Consider the following 18,790-nt stretch of genomic DNA (forward strand, 5'->3'; position numbering starts at 1 on the left):
TAACAAAAACTAATCAAATCAATATTCAATTAATTGTTTCAAATGAACAAAGAATTTATGTCTATGAAACGAGAGACTAACCATGAAGTATTGTTTATTCATAAGGAGTAAGAAGAAATCGCCATATAAATAAAAGTGATATAGTAAGTAGAAAGAAAGCACACTTTTCCTTGAAATAAAAAAAAAACTACAATTCACAATTTAAAGGCACATTATGCCTCAGAAATCTTTAGAAATGTGAAACATGTGTTTAATAATGTTTTAATAAATTCTTACTAACGCAAATTTTTAGTAAAACGCCTTTACTTAAAAAATCAGACGTAAGTTAAAACTTACACAAATCTTAGGCGTTTAAATGTTGAAATTTTGCTCTGAATGTGCAGTTATGTGTCGTAAAGGTAGCAAAATGTAAACAAAGTAGTATTATGACTTCCCTACCAAATTCACATTCACTATGATTCAATCCAATTGTCAGCAGAGCAAAAGAAATGAAATATAGTTAATCTAAGTGGCAAATGAAAAATGAAACTGTAACAAGATAACAAAAATTGAAAGTTTCCTTACGAAATATTTTACGAAACAGAAATGATAGCATTTCTGGGGTATAATGGGTCTTAAAGATAACCATTTTAAAGGTTCAATGAACGAATTTAATTGTAGACAAATAGAAGCTGAAATTTACAATGTAATAACGCGGGATGTAATTTTGGCAGAGAGTATCTTCAATTACAAGTATTGGTTTCAGTTTGCGGTCTTATTAAACGGAACATGTCTTTTTCTAATATGTTTTTATTGCCTGACAACAGTTCTTCTTATTTTCTTTCAGTACTCGTTTACGTCTAAACTTTTATCAAAACCCCTCGAGCAAGGACACGAATGTCAGCCTTTGTACTTACTATTTAGGTGTGAAAATTCAATTGTATAACTCTTTTTGTTTACTAATGTGATAATGTATATAGGGACTTTTAAAATAGTTTTAAATCAGAGCGGGCTCTGTGGTGCAGTGGTTACACTGTCTGACTACAAATCTAGGGGTTGCGAGTTCGATCCCCCGCTACTCAACTAAAAATACTCACATTCTTTCATAAAGCATAATTCACACACAATCAACATTACAAAGCACTACTAAAACACTGATCGGCACACACACACAGGGTACTCTCGCACTGACACACGGGACACGACTCACACACTGATACACAAGACACGACTCACAAACAAGACACAACTGACACACAAGACACGACTCACACACTGACACACAAGGCACGACTCACACACAAGATACGACTCACACACTGACACACAACACTCGACTCACAAACAAACATACAAGACACGAGTCACACACTGACAAACAATTAGCCACCACTTACACACGGTACACGACTCACACACTGACACTCAAGACACGACTCACACACAAGACACGACTCACACACTGATACACGGACACGACTCACACAGTGACACACCAGACACCACTGACACAAGACACGACTCATATACAGACATACAAGACACAACTCCCACACTGACTGACACACGGGACACGACCGACACACAAGACACGAGCCACACACTGACACACAAGACACGACTTACAAACTGACACACAAGACTCCACTCACACACAGCCACACATGACTCGACTCACACACAAGATTCAACTCACACACTGACACGACTGAGACACTGACATACGTTACAAGACTTACATTCGGACATGACTGACAAACTGCCAAACGGATCACGACTCACACACAAGACACGACCCACACACTGACTCACAGGACACATACACACAGATGACATTTCAATCTGGCTGACACCCAGACACTTTGGCATACAGAGCACTACTCAAACACTGACTGACATACAGAACCTTACTCACACATTGACTCACAGAAAACGACTCACACAGTTACACACAAACACACTGACATATACGGCACTCAAACATACAGACATATACTGCATTACTCAAACACTGTAAGGAAAGGACACAAACACATAGGACGCTACTTTCACACTGACATACGATACACAGACACACTGACCTTGAACACAGACCACATGACTATGACCTGACACACAGCGAACAAAAACTCAAAGGACACTAAGCACGCACTGTTCTGACACACTGACCTTTACATATATACCACAGTACAGCCTCTACTTAAATATTGACACAAGATACTATGTACATTGTGAAACTTCTCACACACACTGAACTCACAACACTAACAGATTTAAGGTTCAAAGGTCAAAGTCACATTGACCTTGTACGTTAAAATGGTAATAAAAACATAGAGAGAAAAAATGTACTGGATTATACTTGCTGGTAAAATTTAGCTTTTTCTTCACTCATGCCCTCCACTTTTATACATACGTACATATCCATATCAGACAAAAAGAAGAGCTGCGATGTTTTTTTCAGCACTTGTTTTTTTGTATTTATAACTTCAGACAAAAGTGAGGTTTTATAAGTCAAAGACTTCATCTGTGATACAGAGTTTAATTCTTTGACCAACACTTTTTCACAAGGTCTCCCATTGTAATATATAAGTAACATTGGCAGGTGTGATAGTTGGCATTTATCAATTAACAATAAGCATTAAGCAGTCGCCTGTAATCATTAAGCAGTTGACAGTAAGCAGTTGACAGCGAGCAGTTGACAATAAGCAGTTGACAGTAGGCAGTAGACATTAACAGTAGGCTGTCGTTTATGGAATTCAGTAACCATGGGTCCAAATGTTATCACAATGAAAGAGCTAAAGCTACGGCTAAAGCTAGATAGCATTTAAACGCTGTTTAAATCATGTTACAGGGTAAATGACCCCTCCATCAAACCAAATCGAACATTCTCACTCATGCGACGGTTCAATGAATATTTCTACGAAAGACCGGTGGAGACATTTCAACTTCACAATGCACGTTTTGAGTTTCGTGAATTCATGATTTCAACTTCACGGATTCACGATTTTAACTTCATGAAAACAAATACATGTAGTTGTAACGTTAAAGTATTTGTTCTGGGGCATTTTATTCTGTTTACGTACAATGTTCATATGAATGTCAAATATTCTATATTAAAACTCATTCGAAAATATCCAACATAATGTTACACTTTATTTTTAAAAAAACACTTCATAACATATACTCGCACAGTATAGACATACACGTTTCAAAATAAAGTGCACATGTACAACTACTGCCATATCTTAATATACAAATTTAACAGGAGACAGTTACGAAAAGCTTAAGGTGCCTGGTTCAGGGCCCATTTTTGGGTGAGGTATTTCCCCAGCACTGACGGCGTCCACAGTAATTTTCCCCCTAATTTCACGTAACGGTCCTTTAATTCTTATCATTTCACTAAAATAACATGTCCCTTCCCTTCTTTCGCCGCCTTTGTTTTGTGTCTTCTGTGCTGGATTGTTGATCTTTGTTTCATCTTTTGACAAGGAAAAAGTAAAAGGGTTGTGTAATTTTTCAAAGATCGTTGAAATATTAGTTCTAATGAATATTAATTAATTGATTACTGCAGAGAATTACTTTGCCATGCCGAAAAGACAGAAAAAAAAGAAAGAGTGTACATTTTTTCTCTCGGTTTTATGCAATTATGAAAAACTCTTCAAATTCTTGTCTCTACGGTCAGCAAAACATTGCGACAAGCAATTTCCATGCGCTGTTGTATTATTATCAAAGGTGACTTAGTTGTTTATCTGCTGGTGTATTAAAGTGACATTATGCCATTCCAAGCGTATAATAGCGAGTGAACAGGTGAATATCAAAAAAAAGTTTTCATTTTGTCATAATTCCTTTTAATTTAATAATTTACTTCCCATAAATAATAAATAATGCACAGATCCAAATAAAATTTCTGATAATATCTATTAGAATTTACCTATAACGCTCAGTTTATAAAAGGAGTGGGGCAGTCTTTTTATATTTTAGGCAGATTTATAATTTTATCTTGAACATTTTCCAATATCAAATGTTGGTCAAACACCATTTTAACAGTTAATCTATTGAAATATCAAGTCAATTATGTTCAACTTGACTATGAAAATATGAGCATAATGTCACTTTAACTTATCATGACCCGTTTCTATATTTAACTCCGTCATAATCTTTGTTACAGTTCGAAAAAGGTTGTCTACCAATAAAATCGCTCTATTTTATTTAATTCCATACGGTGCTGTAACTCAACTGTATGTATTAAATACGTTAAATGAGCCGATTTAATGGACCCCGCCTATTTACATAGGTTTGAATATGCGGGGCTAGAGTTTTAAGAAACTAATTTTCTCGCTTCACTTCGTTCGCTCGAAAATTAATTTCTTAAAACTCTGTATATAACCTATAACCTATACTTATAAGCAAAGATTTTTAATTAATTTATATAACTGACATTTTAAATTATGCGTATACTGTAATGCGGCCTTTCCCGAGAGATCATCTCGTCTTTTTACGCAAGCTTAAATGTTCACAACCCCATCTTTGTCTGCTAGTCACAGTCTGAGCTGTGATGGACTAACACAAACTTGGCAGTTTTTTATGGAAGCATTGCTCCGTATTCGAGCGAGAGGCATTATTTTACCCTTTTAATGGTCATGCCGTTGTCAACAGCTGTACGCTCAATCCCAGGGACGGGTTTAATTTTTACGTTAGAAGAACGGTGGAGAATGAGTGTATGTCTGATTAATGAGGCCTTAGGAAGAGTATTAACAGCCGCCTGGTAGACAGAATACGTGGGAGGTCGCACATTAACTTATTTTGGTTTCTATAGAACTGATAACATGTATACATGTATATCACATATATTTTAGCTCCATATATACATATATAAACATACAGATTATCAAAAAAAAAAATCAAATAATGTAGGTTTAACGTAGGCTATCGTTTAACGTAGAAACATATTACAAACAGGCACCTCACAACTTAAATTATGGAGTATACTGGTGCCTCATATTTCTGTGGTACCCATACTTCCAATGTATATATTAGGCATAAACAGTCTAAAGTGCCTCCTAGACTTCATGAACAGTTTTACTATTTCATTGTATTTTTATCGAAATGTTACATAATTATACGACTCGAAAAAATATTATTTTTTTCACATTAAGAGCTAAATTAAGTAATTTATTTCACCATTTTACTCTTATATTTCATACCTTTGAAGACAATTGTCTTGGTTAAACAGCAATTGAGATATTTGATAAATGCCAAAAAGAAAATCCCCACTTTTAGACGAGCCCAAGTATAGGTGTACTAAAAAATAAAGATTAATTACTATTGGTTTTGCTTTTGAAACTGTTAAAATGTAATTGCCTTGGAAATATGAGAACACAACTTGACTCACTAGGAAGCAGATCGATGGGTGTTAATTACAATGTTGTATACATAATTGCTTGTACATGCAAACATTAAATAGAATACTTTATTATGCAACTGACATAATGGCTATCCTACAATAAATATTCAACGTGTTTTCCAGAATTTTATCCTTTTAACTTTTGATGTATAACCACGGAAATACATTGTATGAGGCACCAGTATACATATCAAAAGACATTAAAATATTGATCAAATTTTAACTTTGAAATCACTTATAATTGACTTTTTAGGTTCCAAGGAAATAAAAACTGGTATTATAATTTTGTTGATGATAGGAAAACGTTCGACTAAGTATAAATCGGTCACATTGTTGATGAAATGAATTGTACAATTGAGTACTGAATATAATATAGATAATATAATTATTATATTATTTATATATCCGATGAAAAATAAAGTCAAGTTTGATAAAATCACATGCATATGGTCAATCAATGTCAGATTAGATACCAATTCAATAGCTCGCCAACACGTGTACACGCAAACTGTAAAGCATATATTTATATAAATAATGTACAATTTACATGAATATAGATCTATATATAATATACACTGTATTTGACGGAAAGGGTCGAAATATTGCGATCGAGTCATACCGAACAATGACGGAGAAGGGCGATAGTAGCGATTGGTTAGATCAAGAATGTGATGCAATCTTGCTTTAAAACTATATCATTCCTCATTTTGTATCGAAACAGAATGGATTACTTACAATTTCCACGACATTTCTCGCTTCTAGTTTTTTTCAGTTTGTTCAATGGATTGAAATCGAAATGTGAGTAATTTTTATATACATATATCTTGAGCAAGATATCGCATTTTAGACATTACTACAGTCTATTCATAACGATTCTATTAATAGTTTCGTGGAGAACTCACAGAAATAAATGACATTTAATTGTTTATAAAATTCAAATGTATAAAATAACGTGTGTCAGAATGTTTGTTAATTGTTAACAGTACCTATCTATCTAATCGAAACTTATTTTAGTAAATGCGTATATAATAAAATGACAGTTTATCTGTTTATGTCTGATTTTCTAAAAATAGTTTTTGGGTTTCCATTTTATTTTCTATTTAACACTAAATGTTGCATACTGGTATCTCGCTAAATTCTATTTTTTTTCAACTAGAATATCCATCGCCATGATGATTATATGTTTAGGATTATAAACATGTACATAATATCATAATTTAACACACACAGGTTTGGCAAAGTAATCTATTTTTAGTTACAGTTTGGTTATTCCTCTTTCAAGGATCTATTTATATAGATGACGAATAAGCACATGACAATCTGCCTCTCCCCCCCCCATGAAGGATTGGTCCTGATTTAATACAATATAAATCCGTGTCAAAAGTTAAATAAATTATTGTATCCTTTTTGGTCAAAATTATCACTGCCCAAGTGTTCACTTAATATTAATTTTTATATTATTATAATTTAGTTGATTATTATAAATTATATAGAAAAATTATAAAACTTTAACAAAAGTAAAAATGTCTTATTAAGTTTGTCATACTTGTTAGCATCAACTTGTGGTCCTCTACAAATAAGTTATATATATGGCCTTGGGATCAAAATGGGCCTGACACGAGGTCAATTTAAGTTCATCTTAAACAAAAAACATGTTATCTTATATGAAAATAATTAATTCCTTGTAGTTTATACAGCTTACTGGACAACTTTCAAATGTTTACAAGTTTACAAAAGTGACAAATAAAATATCCCATGGGAAAAAAGGGACCTGAGTCTTGGGATCACTTAATTGATATAATTTAACCAGGCTCTAAATAATACAATGTAATAGGAAGCTTATAATGATGTCATACACTTAAAATTTGTACATTTTGTTGCGATGTTCTGATTATCGAGAAAAAAATACCAATATGTACATCTAAAAGGTAAAGGAATCTCTTTGAAGGGATTGTTGGTCTGGACAGGATTTGTTTTTCAAATTTCAAATATATTATATGTTTCTTATCATCAACCAGTTCATCATATGTGACAAGTTTTAACTCCTGGTGTCAGCGCCATTTTTTCCCATGAACTTAAATTAATTAGATCTATCATGTTTTTTTTTCTGTATTTTATAACTGTTCTTTATTTCTTAACCCATTACTTCATGAGCATTTTGTGAAAAATGGCTGTTTTCATTGAAAAATCTCCCGTTACAAGTTCAAATTGCTATAAAACTATAAAAACTGCTTCAATATACTAATCAAGCTTGGTACAAATGTTGACTGGACCATTGCCTTTGTAACAACATGCTCAGGCTTAAACTTTCTGTTACCATGGCAACGAGGGGGCATCTCAAAATTGCCAAAAATCACTATTTTGCATTGATTTTTTCGATCAAAATTGATTCAAAGTGCTGCAACTTCTCAATGTATTGAAGATAGAGTCAAATGCTTTTCAGCGTTGGTTACACATTACCTTATGATCAATCTGGGGTCATTTTTAGCCTCTCACAAGTCCAAAATTTTCTTGGCGATGAGGGGGACTGCCGCCCCCCTTCAAACCCCCCAAACGGAAGGAGGCACACCCCCCTTCTAACAAACCCCATCTTTTGTTGGGGGCCGCGCCGAAAAAGTGGTCACTTTTTTTAACAACATTTCTCAAACAAAAAAAATGTTGGGGGGGGGGGGGGGGGCTTATTTTTTAATAAGGCATTTTTTACCGTTTGAGACAACAAAAAATGAAGGGGGGGGGGGGGTGAAAAAGGCGTTAAACTTAGGGCGTGTATAATTATGGCATATTGGGTTACAGCTACATTTACTTCAAATAATTTAAAAAAAATGTTTCTAAAGACAATTGTGTGACATTGTAACATGAAGATTCTTAACTCTAGCATGAATATTTTCCAAAAGATAACTAGAGCTGTATGTCATCAATTATATACAATGTAGTTAGAGACAATATTTTTGTCGTTGATATTTTTCTGTTGATCAATACCGATATCATATACATTTAAAAAAAATCAAATATTTTGATTAATTATTTACCAGTAATTGTATATTTAGTTATGAAAATGACCCAAAAAACATTATGATACAAGAGCAGGTGGCCAATCAAACACTATACTGCTGTTACAAAATGGACACATTTTTTTTTCATAGCAGTGATTACAAAAAAGCGTGGCCTGAAACAAAAACATGTAAAAGACACTCATATACAGGACACAACATCATTAAAAAAGTTACATTGTAATATTTTCAAGACATCAGTGTCATTTATGACACAATTAAGATACAAAAGGACTCAATTAAAATCTTTCGCCATTTAATTGGCTTTATATATTTCTCATACTTTAATAGTCACTGTTTCACAACACTAAACAAGACAAAATAATGATGCAATTGCATGTACCTTAAATTGAACAAAAAGTTAATTTGAAGCTTATTCCCTCTTAATAATATTCACCCTTTAAATTATATTCTACTAAATATCTTTAAGTGTATAAAGTAATAATTACCGGTATATCTGCTGCAAAAATTACTGTATTGTAAGAATTCTTCCAAAATACTGACAGCATAAAATACCATAATTATGGTAGTTAATAAATGCCTTTAAAGCGAATGGTGCGTGGTTGAAAACTCTTCTCAAATATTTTGTTGCAGAAGCATTTTTATTCCATTTCACAACATATACAATATTCATGTGTGTTAAATTACAGAGACATTCTCTTTTGAGAAAACTGACCATGAAATGTTCAATTAAATTGAACCAATATGATTTTACAGTTGATAATAAATTTTATAAATATTTCATATAACATAATAATTATTAAAGCTATTAACTATACCGGGCCCTTTAAATGAACTTAAATTAATTGTTCATCTGTGACAGACTAGACAAATTGTGCCGCCTGATGTTCAAGGTCTAAATGACATTACTTCAGCTCATGGGTAGATTCATTTGCTGCCTGAGAAGATTAAAGGGTTATAATTTGCTCTAGATTTCACACAAACATTATAAAAACAGGGCATTTTTTGTCAGAATTCTTCATTTTGTGAAAAAAGCGTGATTTGTCATAGAATTGTGAAAAAAAAATTACATATTATTTGGCATTAAATTTTAGTGACATTATGAAACCGGAAAATGTCTTCAAGCCGGTACTTTAACCCGCTCAACATGTGCTTAAACCATTTAAATTGATTAAAACTATTTCTGTGTTCGCGAAATTGGCGTATTAATCATGATTAACTAGAGGGTAAACAATGTATTTCAAAGACAAGTCCCAAATTGAATATTTTGTGAAATTTCTTTTGAAATTGTGAATTTTTTTCTGCCACTTTGTGAAAATGAAAAAAAAGTGCAATTTTGAATTATAAAGGGGCCTTATATCGGCCCCTGTTATATAAGATAAAAAAGCCCTAAAAAAGTTTGAAAATATTTCTCTATTTTGTCAGAAGTTAGTTCACTCCCTTTTTCTTGGCCTGCTGGAACCCTATTAAACAGATTTTGATTACTAGTATCAGGTCAGTGAGAACTGATAAGAAGAACCATGAGTATGGTTATATTTGTGCAATCTCCTACACAGTGATCTCCCCTTACCAGTACAAACATCTCTGTCACCACACATTTTTGAAAAAATATTTAGTTGAAAATATTTTCTAACTTTTGAATTTATTTTTCATTATTTTGTATACTTTTGATATAAATTTGATAAACCGTAATAAACGTAAGGTACGAAGAGTTAAAAATAAAACAGAAAGAGAAAAATGACATAATTAGATTTTCCATGCAACGGTCAATAAAATACATTTCAATTTCGATGTGATTACAAATTTACAATCTACCAAGGAAGGTTATCACTGTGAGGAGTTTGATACTTGTGCAGATGTCTAAAACAAGTATGCATAACATGTACAATGTATTTAAATTATTTCCACTGTACTTAAGTTGGGGGGGATCTGCATGGCCAAGTGGTTTTATTTAATAAGGTTGTGACTTCAAACAACTTGCCTCTCACTGCTGTAGCTTTGAGCTAGCTGTCTGCCAGTGTCTGTGAGAAATTAGCTATCCAGCTAGCTTATTGAGCCAAATTAAATTCTACGGTATTGTTTGACCCAGAAATTATACCTTTTGTTGAAAACTCCCCTTGAAGGATTATCCTATTATTTGACTGAAATGTTCATCTAAACAAAAAAAGGCAATGTGCATAACCTGTGCTGTGGCTGCATTTCAAGGGCAGGGTCACACTTGAAGGACAGATGTGAGACAATTTTGTTTTCACCCTAATTGTCTTAATCCTATACCCCTTTAAGGATTTTCTTCAAACTTAGCTCAAATGTTCAGCTCATTAAGGTTATGTGCCTGTGCTGGTTTGTGATCAAACGACCTGTACCGGCTTTAGTTTAATTTATGATACTTAAAGAAATTAAAATAATAAATATCAATTGTTTCTGGTCAAATTGTTAAAAAAAATCAGTATATATATTGACTGATATATATATATATGCATGTTAGAAGTTATCTGTACCTTGTATATTTTTGTTGCAAATTCCAGGGCACCTTAATTTAGCTTGAGAGTCAATCAGTTCAGGTTAAAGTAAAGGTTACATTAATTAGCAAGATGTGTTTACTTGAATGTAAAATGTCAATATAAATCACAATTTATTCATAGATTTATATAGTAGTATTAACCATAAAAAGAATATTATCTACTCACTTAGTTAAACCAAAGTCTTCCTAATAATTTTTAAAGATATACTATCAAATTTGATTTTTAAAAATATTGATTAAATTGCTACATAGTCTCTGTCTATGTATAAAATAAACATGTTTTGACTGAATTTTAAGTAGATATGTTATGTTTTGAACTCAACACGCTACAGGTAGTCACAATATGAATATATAGTGTATTAAAAAAACTGGCAGTTTTTTAAGAAAAGACCAACTTTACTTGACCCTAATAGGGAATGCAGCTTTCAATACATAGTTTATTCATTATTTTATTCGAATTAAACATATTCTGTAATAATTTCATGGATTTCAATACATTTCTAAGATAGAAATATTTTACCCAAAGATGAGCATAGTATTTCTTTAAAGGCATATATATCAATTTTTTTTTCTAAATTTCCAATTTATACTTTTTAGCTCTACTATTCGATAAGAATATGTAGAGCTATTGCAGTCACCCGAGCGTCGGCGTCGGCGTAACCACTTATGTTAAAGTTTTTGTAATAGTTCAAATATTTTCAAAGTCCATTGACATATGGCTTTGAAACTTTGCAAACTTGTTCACCATCATAACCCCAACCTGTAGACAGGAGAAGGTAACTCTATCAAGCATTTTGACAGAATAATGCCCCTTTTTCGAGTTAGAATTTACGTTAAAGTTTTTGTAATAGTTCAAATATTTTCAAAGTCCATAGACATATGGCTTTGAAACTTTGCACACTTGTTCACCATCATGACCCCAACCTGTAGATAGGAGGAGGTAACTCTATCAAGCATTTTGACAGAATTATGCCCCTTTTTCGACTTAGAATTTACGTTTAAGTTTTTGTAATAGTTCAAATATTTTCAAAGTCCATTGACATATGGCTTTGAAACTTTGCACACTTGTTCAACATCATGACCCCAACCTGTAAACAGGAGGAGGTAACTCTATCAAGCATTTTGACAGAATTATGCCCCTTTTTCGACTTAGAATTTATGTTAAAGTTTTTGTAATAGTTCAAATATTTTCAAAGTCCATTGACATATGGCTTTGAAACTTTGCACACTTGTTCAACATCATGACCCCAACCTGTAAACAGGAGGAGGTAACTCTATCAAGCATTTTGACAGAATTATGCCCCTTTTTCGACTTAGAATTTATGTTAAAGTTTTTGTAATAGTTCAAATATTTTCAAAGTCCATTGACATATGGCTTTGAAACTTTGCACACTTGTTTACCATCATAACCCCAACCTGTAAACAGGAGGAGGTAACTGTATCAAGCATTTTTTTTACTATCAAGCATTAAGAATAGTCGAGCATTGCTGTCCTACTGACAGCTCTTGTTTGTCTTCTCAAGACAAAATTAATAATATAATTTGTGTTTATGTATTTCCAGATCAAGGCTGTAATCCTGAGCCTGTGAATGCATTATTCCTTATCCATGGAGCTAGCATTGAGTCCGGGAACCAAAGAAACCTTACAGAACTGTTAGTGAGAGATGTAACATCAAGTTTCCATAAAGATTCTACTACAAACATCTATTTACTGACAGAAACTGAGAAAGAACTTGTTGTAGATAGCAACTCTAGTGAAGATACTGTCATTAATAAAATCTTTGCAGAAGATATGAAATCTTCCACTAAATCAACAACACTATCTTCTGAAGCTATAAACAATGTTTTAGCTTCTACATTTTCAGTAAACCAGTATAAAAATAGGGCAGAATTTGTTATTTTACTGGTGACAAATCAAACAGAATTAGATGCAGTGTCACCTTTTCTTGAAAAGAAAAAGACAGTGGTTGTGGTACTTGGTTCGTCTATTCCAAATATATTCAAGTCTGTGGCGAGTTACAGAGAGGACTATCTCTACCAAGTTGGAAGTTTTGAAGAACTTAAGCTGGTCATTGAAAAGATAAAAGAGCGTATTGCCTGTGGTAAGTTTTGTTTTGTCCTTCATATTCCTTTCTGTCTAATGTCAAACTATTCACACCCATGCTGCCATTATTTCAGAACTGATTGAATAATTCTCTTTATTTATTAAGAGGAAACCCAAGTAACATAGTAGGGTAAAATGATTTCATAAATTTTTCTAAATAATGTGCTTGCTTTTTTTAATCATGATTTTGCTAATAGTGACTAGATCTAATATTACTTAGTGTTTTTTTAATTGATTGTCTTCAAATTCTTAGATGGAGTATGCTATGTATTTGATGAATAAATTTTCAACACTAAAATAAGGAGGATATATGGGATAGATTAATATGAACTCTTGATAATGAAAACCTGAGGCTATATGAGTTGTTATACCTGCATATATTGATATTCACTTTTTGGATTCCAGAAATAAACAGGTGGCTTACAGATAATAAGATTGAGTCAAATAATGTTTTCTATTGGAACATTACATGGTACAAAGCTGAAAGTGCATTCGTTATATTTTTAAGGGTGTGAAATAAATGATATATTATTAATCTGTTCTACTTTTTTTTTCATTTCAGATTCGAATCAGTACTGTGATACTGATAAGTATAGTACGAAGAAAGGGAGCAGGTGTAAAAGTTGTGAAGGGCCCTGTGAACAAAAAACAGATATCTGCACCAAGTATTGTCTGTGTAAGTTGATAATCAATATAATATTATGTATGTTTCAGAATCTGGATAGCACACTTGTTTGATTCCCAAAATTAAGTAATCTGAGGGTCCCCAAGCCCTGAGATGATAAAGAAATTCTCCGAGCTCAAACTCAAATCTCAGGTATTTAATTGGTCAGAAACTGTCCCAGAATGTACATTGACCAATAAAAATCCTGAGATTTGAGACAGAACTCCGACAAAGTTTTACAAGCTCGAGGCCAGGTTTAATGAGTCAGCAAGATATTGAGAACTTTAATACACCCTATTAGGATTTTCTTTTAATCTTTATTTCATCCATTTGACCTCACATTAAATTCTTTTAAATAATATAAGCCCCAAACAGTGATTTTAACTGTCAGGTTAGCTTAATAGGTAGAGCACTGGACATAAATTGAGTGACCAGGGTTAGATTCTTGGACAGTACACGTCACTTTCCTTGTGATTTATCAAGAAAATCCTTTCTACTGTCGTTCACAATGTACCTATTTCCTGGCATGTACAGAAGTTATCAGTTCCTTCCAAATGTTTAGGCAACTAGTACTGGTAAACTGCTTGACAGTCTGCCCAGGAATTATCGATGTAGTTGTTAATTTGTGCTTAGGTGAACTCAAAGCTGCTTACTGCCTTAATCCGGAGGGTAATCTAAGAGTGATTGCCCTAATGTCTACTTGACTTGCATGCATTGTCAGAGAGATGGATAGAAGTTAAAAAACTGACTTTTTTCCATTACAACAAGGGGTTGGATTTGGGTTGAGTTTATTACTGACAGGTGCATTAAAGCTAAATGTAACCTGCACTTTTCTTATAGTTACGTAACAGTTTGTTTAAATCTTATTTTATTGCAATTATTTTATTAAAATTTTGTTGAAAGAAATCTTTTATTCAAAGCCATAAAATTTTCTTGCAAATTTATTCAACACATTTACTAGACAGAAATTTTTTGACTAATTATAACTTTGTTGTTGTTATTGTTGTTTCAACATCAACAAGTGCAAGGTATAGATTATGAACAAATATACTTTTTTCAGTTGAAAGACCAAAGCCTGACTTAAACAATTTAAGTGAACCAAATCATATGACAACTGGTGGTGGCCACATGGTTGGTGGCCATGTGAAAGGAACAATAGAAGACAAAAAAGATTTGGCCGTGCATGCCATTTTGATAGCAATTGCAATCCTATTTGTGGCCCTTTGTAGTGATTTTTTTTGAAAGATGGAAATTTTGAGAAAGGGTCATCGGTCAACTGACCCAAGGCACTCAGAACAAAAACCCTTCAAAAAACCCCTGCAAAAATTTGGACACTTTGGTGTAGATAAGTTTCCAGAAAGCAAACGGTTTAGCCCAAAAAAATAAATACAGCATTTTTCTTTTATCTTTTTTTCAAAATAACATTTTAATGTTTATTTTTTAACTTTAAAAAATGTTTTTAAACCAGTTTTTTAAAGAAAACCCTTTAAAACATTCCCTTTTTCCAAGGGATGGTTTTTTTCTTTGTATTAAAACCCAAGAAAATCCTTTCTAAAAGACATTCAAACTGTACACTGTGCCCCCCCTTTAGGGCATGTACAGTATTATCGCCCCTTGAAAAGTAAAGGTAAAAGTATTTGGAAAAACTGTTTGGGACAGTTTTCCCCAGGAATGTTTGCAGTGGCTGAACTGTGCTCTGGTAAATTATAAGTTGCTTACTGCCCTGATCAAGAGGGTTATTTCCAACAGTAACCACCAAAAGTGATATTAAATATATAATATTTAAACACATGAAAAAAACACTGCCGTTTAGATTGTTTGTGAAAGGTTTGACATTATTAGAGGGGGTTGGGGGTAGTGACCAAAATCAACAAACCAAACACTTGTGATACTTAATTACCAGCCTTTTTTCCTGAGAACCAGAAACAATTTTTTTGCCTAATAAATATTTATGAGCCTTCAGGAAATCCTTTTATAAATAAATTGATTTCATGCATGTTAATGACTTATGAATAAGTCATTATAGTTTTATTGATCAATCTCGCTGGGCCCTAAATAGATAATAAGGGACTGAAATAGATATTAGGGGACACTGGGGCCATTTGCCTGCAGAAGGGGAATTCAACATTTTTAAAGATGGAATTTTATCTGTCAACAGTAATACTCATAATGTTAATTAAGTATTGGATATTCTATTTTACAAAAGCAAAGTTTAATAACATACATTGAAGGAATTTACTTTGTCTTCCAATGAGAAAAATAAAAATAGAATTAATTTTGGCCCCAGAAATGTTAAAATAAAGGCCAGGCTGCATGAATACTTTATGACTTAGCAATTGATTTCAGATATAATATATGCCGCGTCACAACAAAACAAACATAATGGGTTTGCGACCAGCATGGATCCAGACCAGCCTGCGCATCCGCGCAGTCTGATCAGGATCCATGCTGTTCGCTATCAGTTTCTCTACTTGTAATAGAGTTGGAAAGCGAACAGCATGGATCCTGATCAGACTGCGCGCAGATGCGCAGGCTGGTCTGGATCCATGCTGGTAGCAAACCCATTATGTTGGTTTTGTCATGGCGCAGGTCATATATGAAAGAATAGCAGTGATTAAAACGGAATGTTTTTCAGTATGTAGAATATATGTTGTATGTGACACAAACCAGTTACCTTAAAAATGAATGACACAACCTGAAGTTTTTTATAATAGTCTCCTAGTGTCAGTTGGTAGATTCATTTAACACATTTGAGTTGGGTAAAGGGGGGTTTGGCAGAAAATTAAAATAACATGCAGTGTGGTGGCATTTAGCACTGATTTAACCATCTTAATGTTTTTGCAAGGTGTTTTTTTTTTGTGGGTAATGGTTGGAAAGGTGAGTAATTAAAGAAAGTAAGGTACATTTGTGTTAAGTTGCAAATGACTGGTGCAAAAAAAAAAAAAAAAAAAAAAAAATGACTGTTTGTCATGTTCTTGTTACAGGATGAGTGTCAACCATTCATTGAAAGGTCAAGGACAGGCAGCTGAGCAGTGACCATAACTCCTGCTGAGACCATTGCATCAAATGGAATTCCTGTGACTTGAAGAATGACCACGAATGGAATTTAAGATAAGTCATAAAGAAAATATTGCCTCTATTTAATATACATGTACTTAGTATAATATTATCCTATGGCTTTTTAGCAAAATAAAGTTGAATTTATGATGGTTGTGTTATTGTGATTGTTGTCGTCGTAGTTGTCATTGTGCAAAATTTAACGAAACATTTTGAAATCTATGAATGCCAAAACTTGGAGTACTTGCTTATCATTGCATGCGCAACAGTAAGGCAAGAGGCATCATTCTGAAAGTTATATTTTTGAAGTAATGTCTCCTTGAAACTTCAAATTTTGTTTGAAATTGTTTTACTGAAGTAGGATGAATACAAGAACTATAAAAGGTATCGACATGGAATTTGGAACACTTAGTTATCACATGACACAAGGACTTGCAAGATAAGGAGCATTGTTCTGTAAAACATTTTTTGAATGAGTTATGCCCCTTAAAAATTTATAACTTGGAATATAAAAAAATATTGTTAAACTTTCATAAAATGATAGTAATTGCCCTTAAAACAGAGTAGTATTACTAACTGCATTGCAGTTCTTTTGTTTGCTTTTGATGTGTCTGTGTTATTAAGCAATTGCAATTTACCATCAGCTGGAAGCAATTTATAGTTGTAAATCTAAGGAGATCATGCCTATCATGAAATGATCGTGTGTGAAATACTTTTCTGCCTAGCAGTTTATAGATTATATAAAAATGTGGTTGAAATTATATTTTTAGGATATTTCTCCTTGTCACCAGGGAGCATTTACAAGGTCCTTATTCCCAATCCATAATTACTTTTTTTCTGGGAATTCAGGTAAAAAATCCTGTAAAAAAAAAAAAAAAAAAAAAAACCTGTTTCAAATTTTGTCAGACATTGAATTCCTTTGACTTGTTTCCTAAAAGATTTATTGTATGATAATATAAATGAAAAAAAAAACATAAAAATTTTCCATAATTTTCTTAAATTTTTCCAAAATGCTGAATATTTCCCCCAAAATTTTTTGGCCCAGGGCCTTTAAAAATCACCTCCATAAAACATGAAAAAGGTCTTGAATTAAAATGTTAAAACAATTTTGGAAAGAGAAAGGAAAGTAAGTGAACAAAAGGAAAACAAAAACTAATTGTTTTAAAATCACAAAAAAAATAACTTACTTCATGATTTTTCAAACAGTTCACAGTGTTTGATTAGTTCACAGGTTTTGTGTTTCTCATGTTCACAAGTCATTACAATTTTTTCAATTTAACAACTTTGAGAATTGTTTCATAAATTATTATATACCCACCACCAAATGTGGGGGTGGGGGGCTATAATGGATTTGCCTTTGTCGGGGTCGTCATAGGTCGGTCCGTCGCCGGTCCGTCTCCATTTTCGTGTCCGCTCTATAACTCCTATACCAATTGAAAAGATTTTTCTTTCAAACTTGGCTCAAATGTTCACCTCAACAAGGGGATGTGCAGAACCCATGTTACCCATGTGTCAGCTCAAGGTCAAGGTCACACTTGAAGGTCAAAAATTATACTTAGAAATATTCTTAAATTTTAACATTTATTTGAATATTTCAGAATCTAGAGAAGGTATTTGCTTTGAAAACTTGAAATATATATGAAGTGTTACAATTAAGATATGCTGGTCAAGTTTATCAAACAGTATTGCATTTTAACAAAGTTATGCCCCTTTTTAAGTGTTAAAATTTTACATGCAATCAAATATTAGGACAATATGTCGTGTCCGCTCTATAAATCCTATACTAATGAAAAGAATTTTCTTCAAACTTAACTCAAATGTTCACCTCAACAAGGGGTTATTGTGCAGAATCCATGTCACCTTTGTGCCGGCTAAAGGTCAAGGTCACACTTGAAGGTCAAAATTGACTTAGAAAATGTTCTTAAATTTTTAACATGTACTTGAATATTTCTGAAACTAGCCCACAGGCATTTGCCTTTGAAACTTAAAGATATATGAGGTGTCGCAAATAAGATATGCAGGTCAAGTTTCATTACTCTGTATTGCATTTT

At 33.0% G+C, this 18,790-nt stretch overlaps 1 protein-coding gene across 1 annotated transcript; it reads left to right on the forward strand.

The window, feature by feature from the left end:
* Window positions 1-6,050: 6,050 nt before the first annotated feature.
* LOC132725925 (uncharacterized) lies at window positions 6,051-14,907 on the forward strand (the record flags this gene model as incomplete). Its single annotated transcript, XM_060711137.1, has 4 exons — window positions 6,051-6,181; window positions 12,477-13,016; window positions 13,581-13,694; window positions 14,743-14,907. Coding segments are annotated over exons 1-4 (946 nt in total), but the record flags the coding sequence as incomplete, so codon positions are not given.
* Between the last annotated feature and the right edge of the window lie 3,883 nt (window positions 14,908-18,790).

The sequence above is a fragment of the Ruditapes philippinarum genome, unplaced genomic scaffold (genome assembly GCF_026571515.1).
Source record: "Ruditapes philippinarum isolate M1 unplaced genomic scaffold, ASM2657151v2 ctg10062_1_1_1_1, whole genome shotgun sequence".
Classification (NCBI taxonomy): Eukaryota; Metazoa; Mollusca; class Bivalvia; order Venerida; family Veneridae; genus Ruditapes; species Ruditapes philippinarum.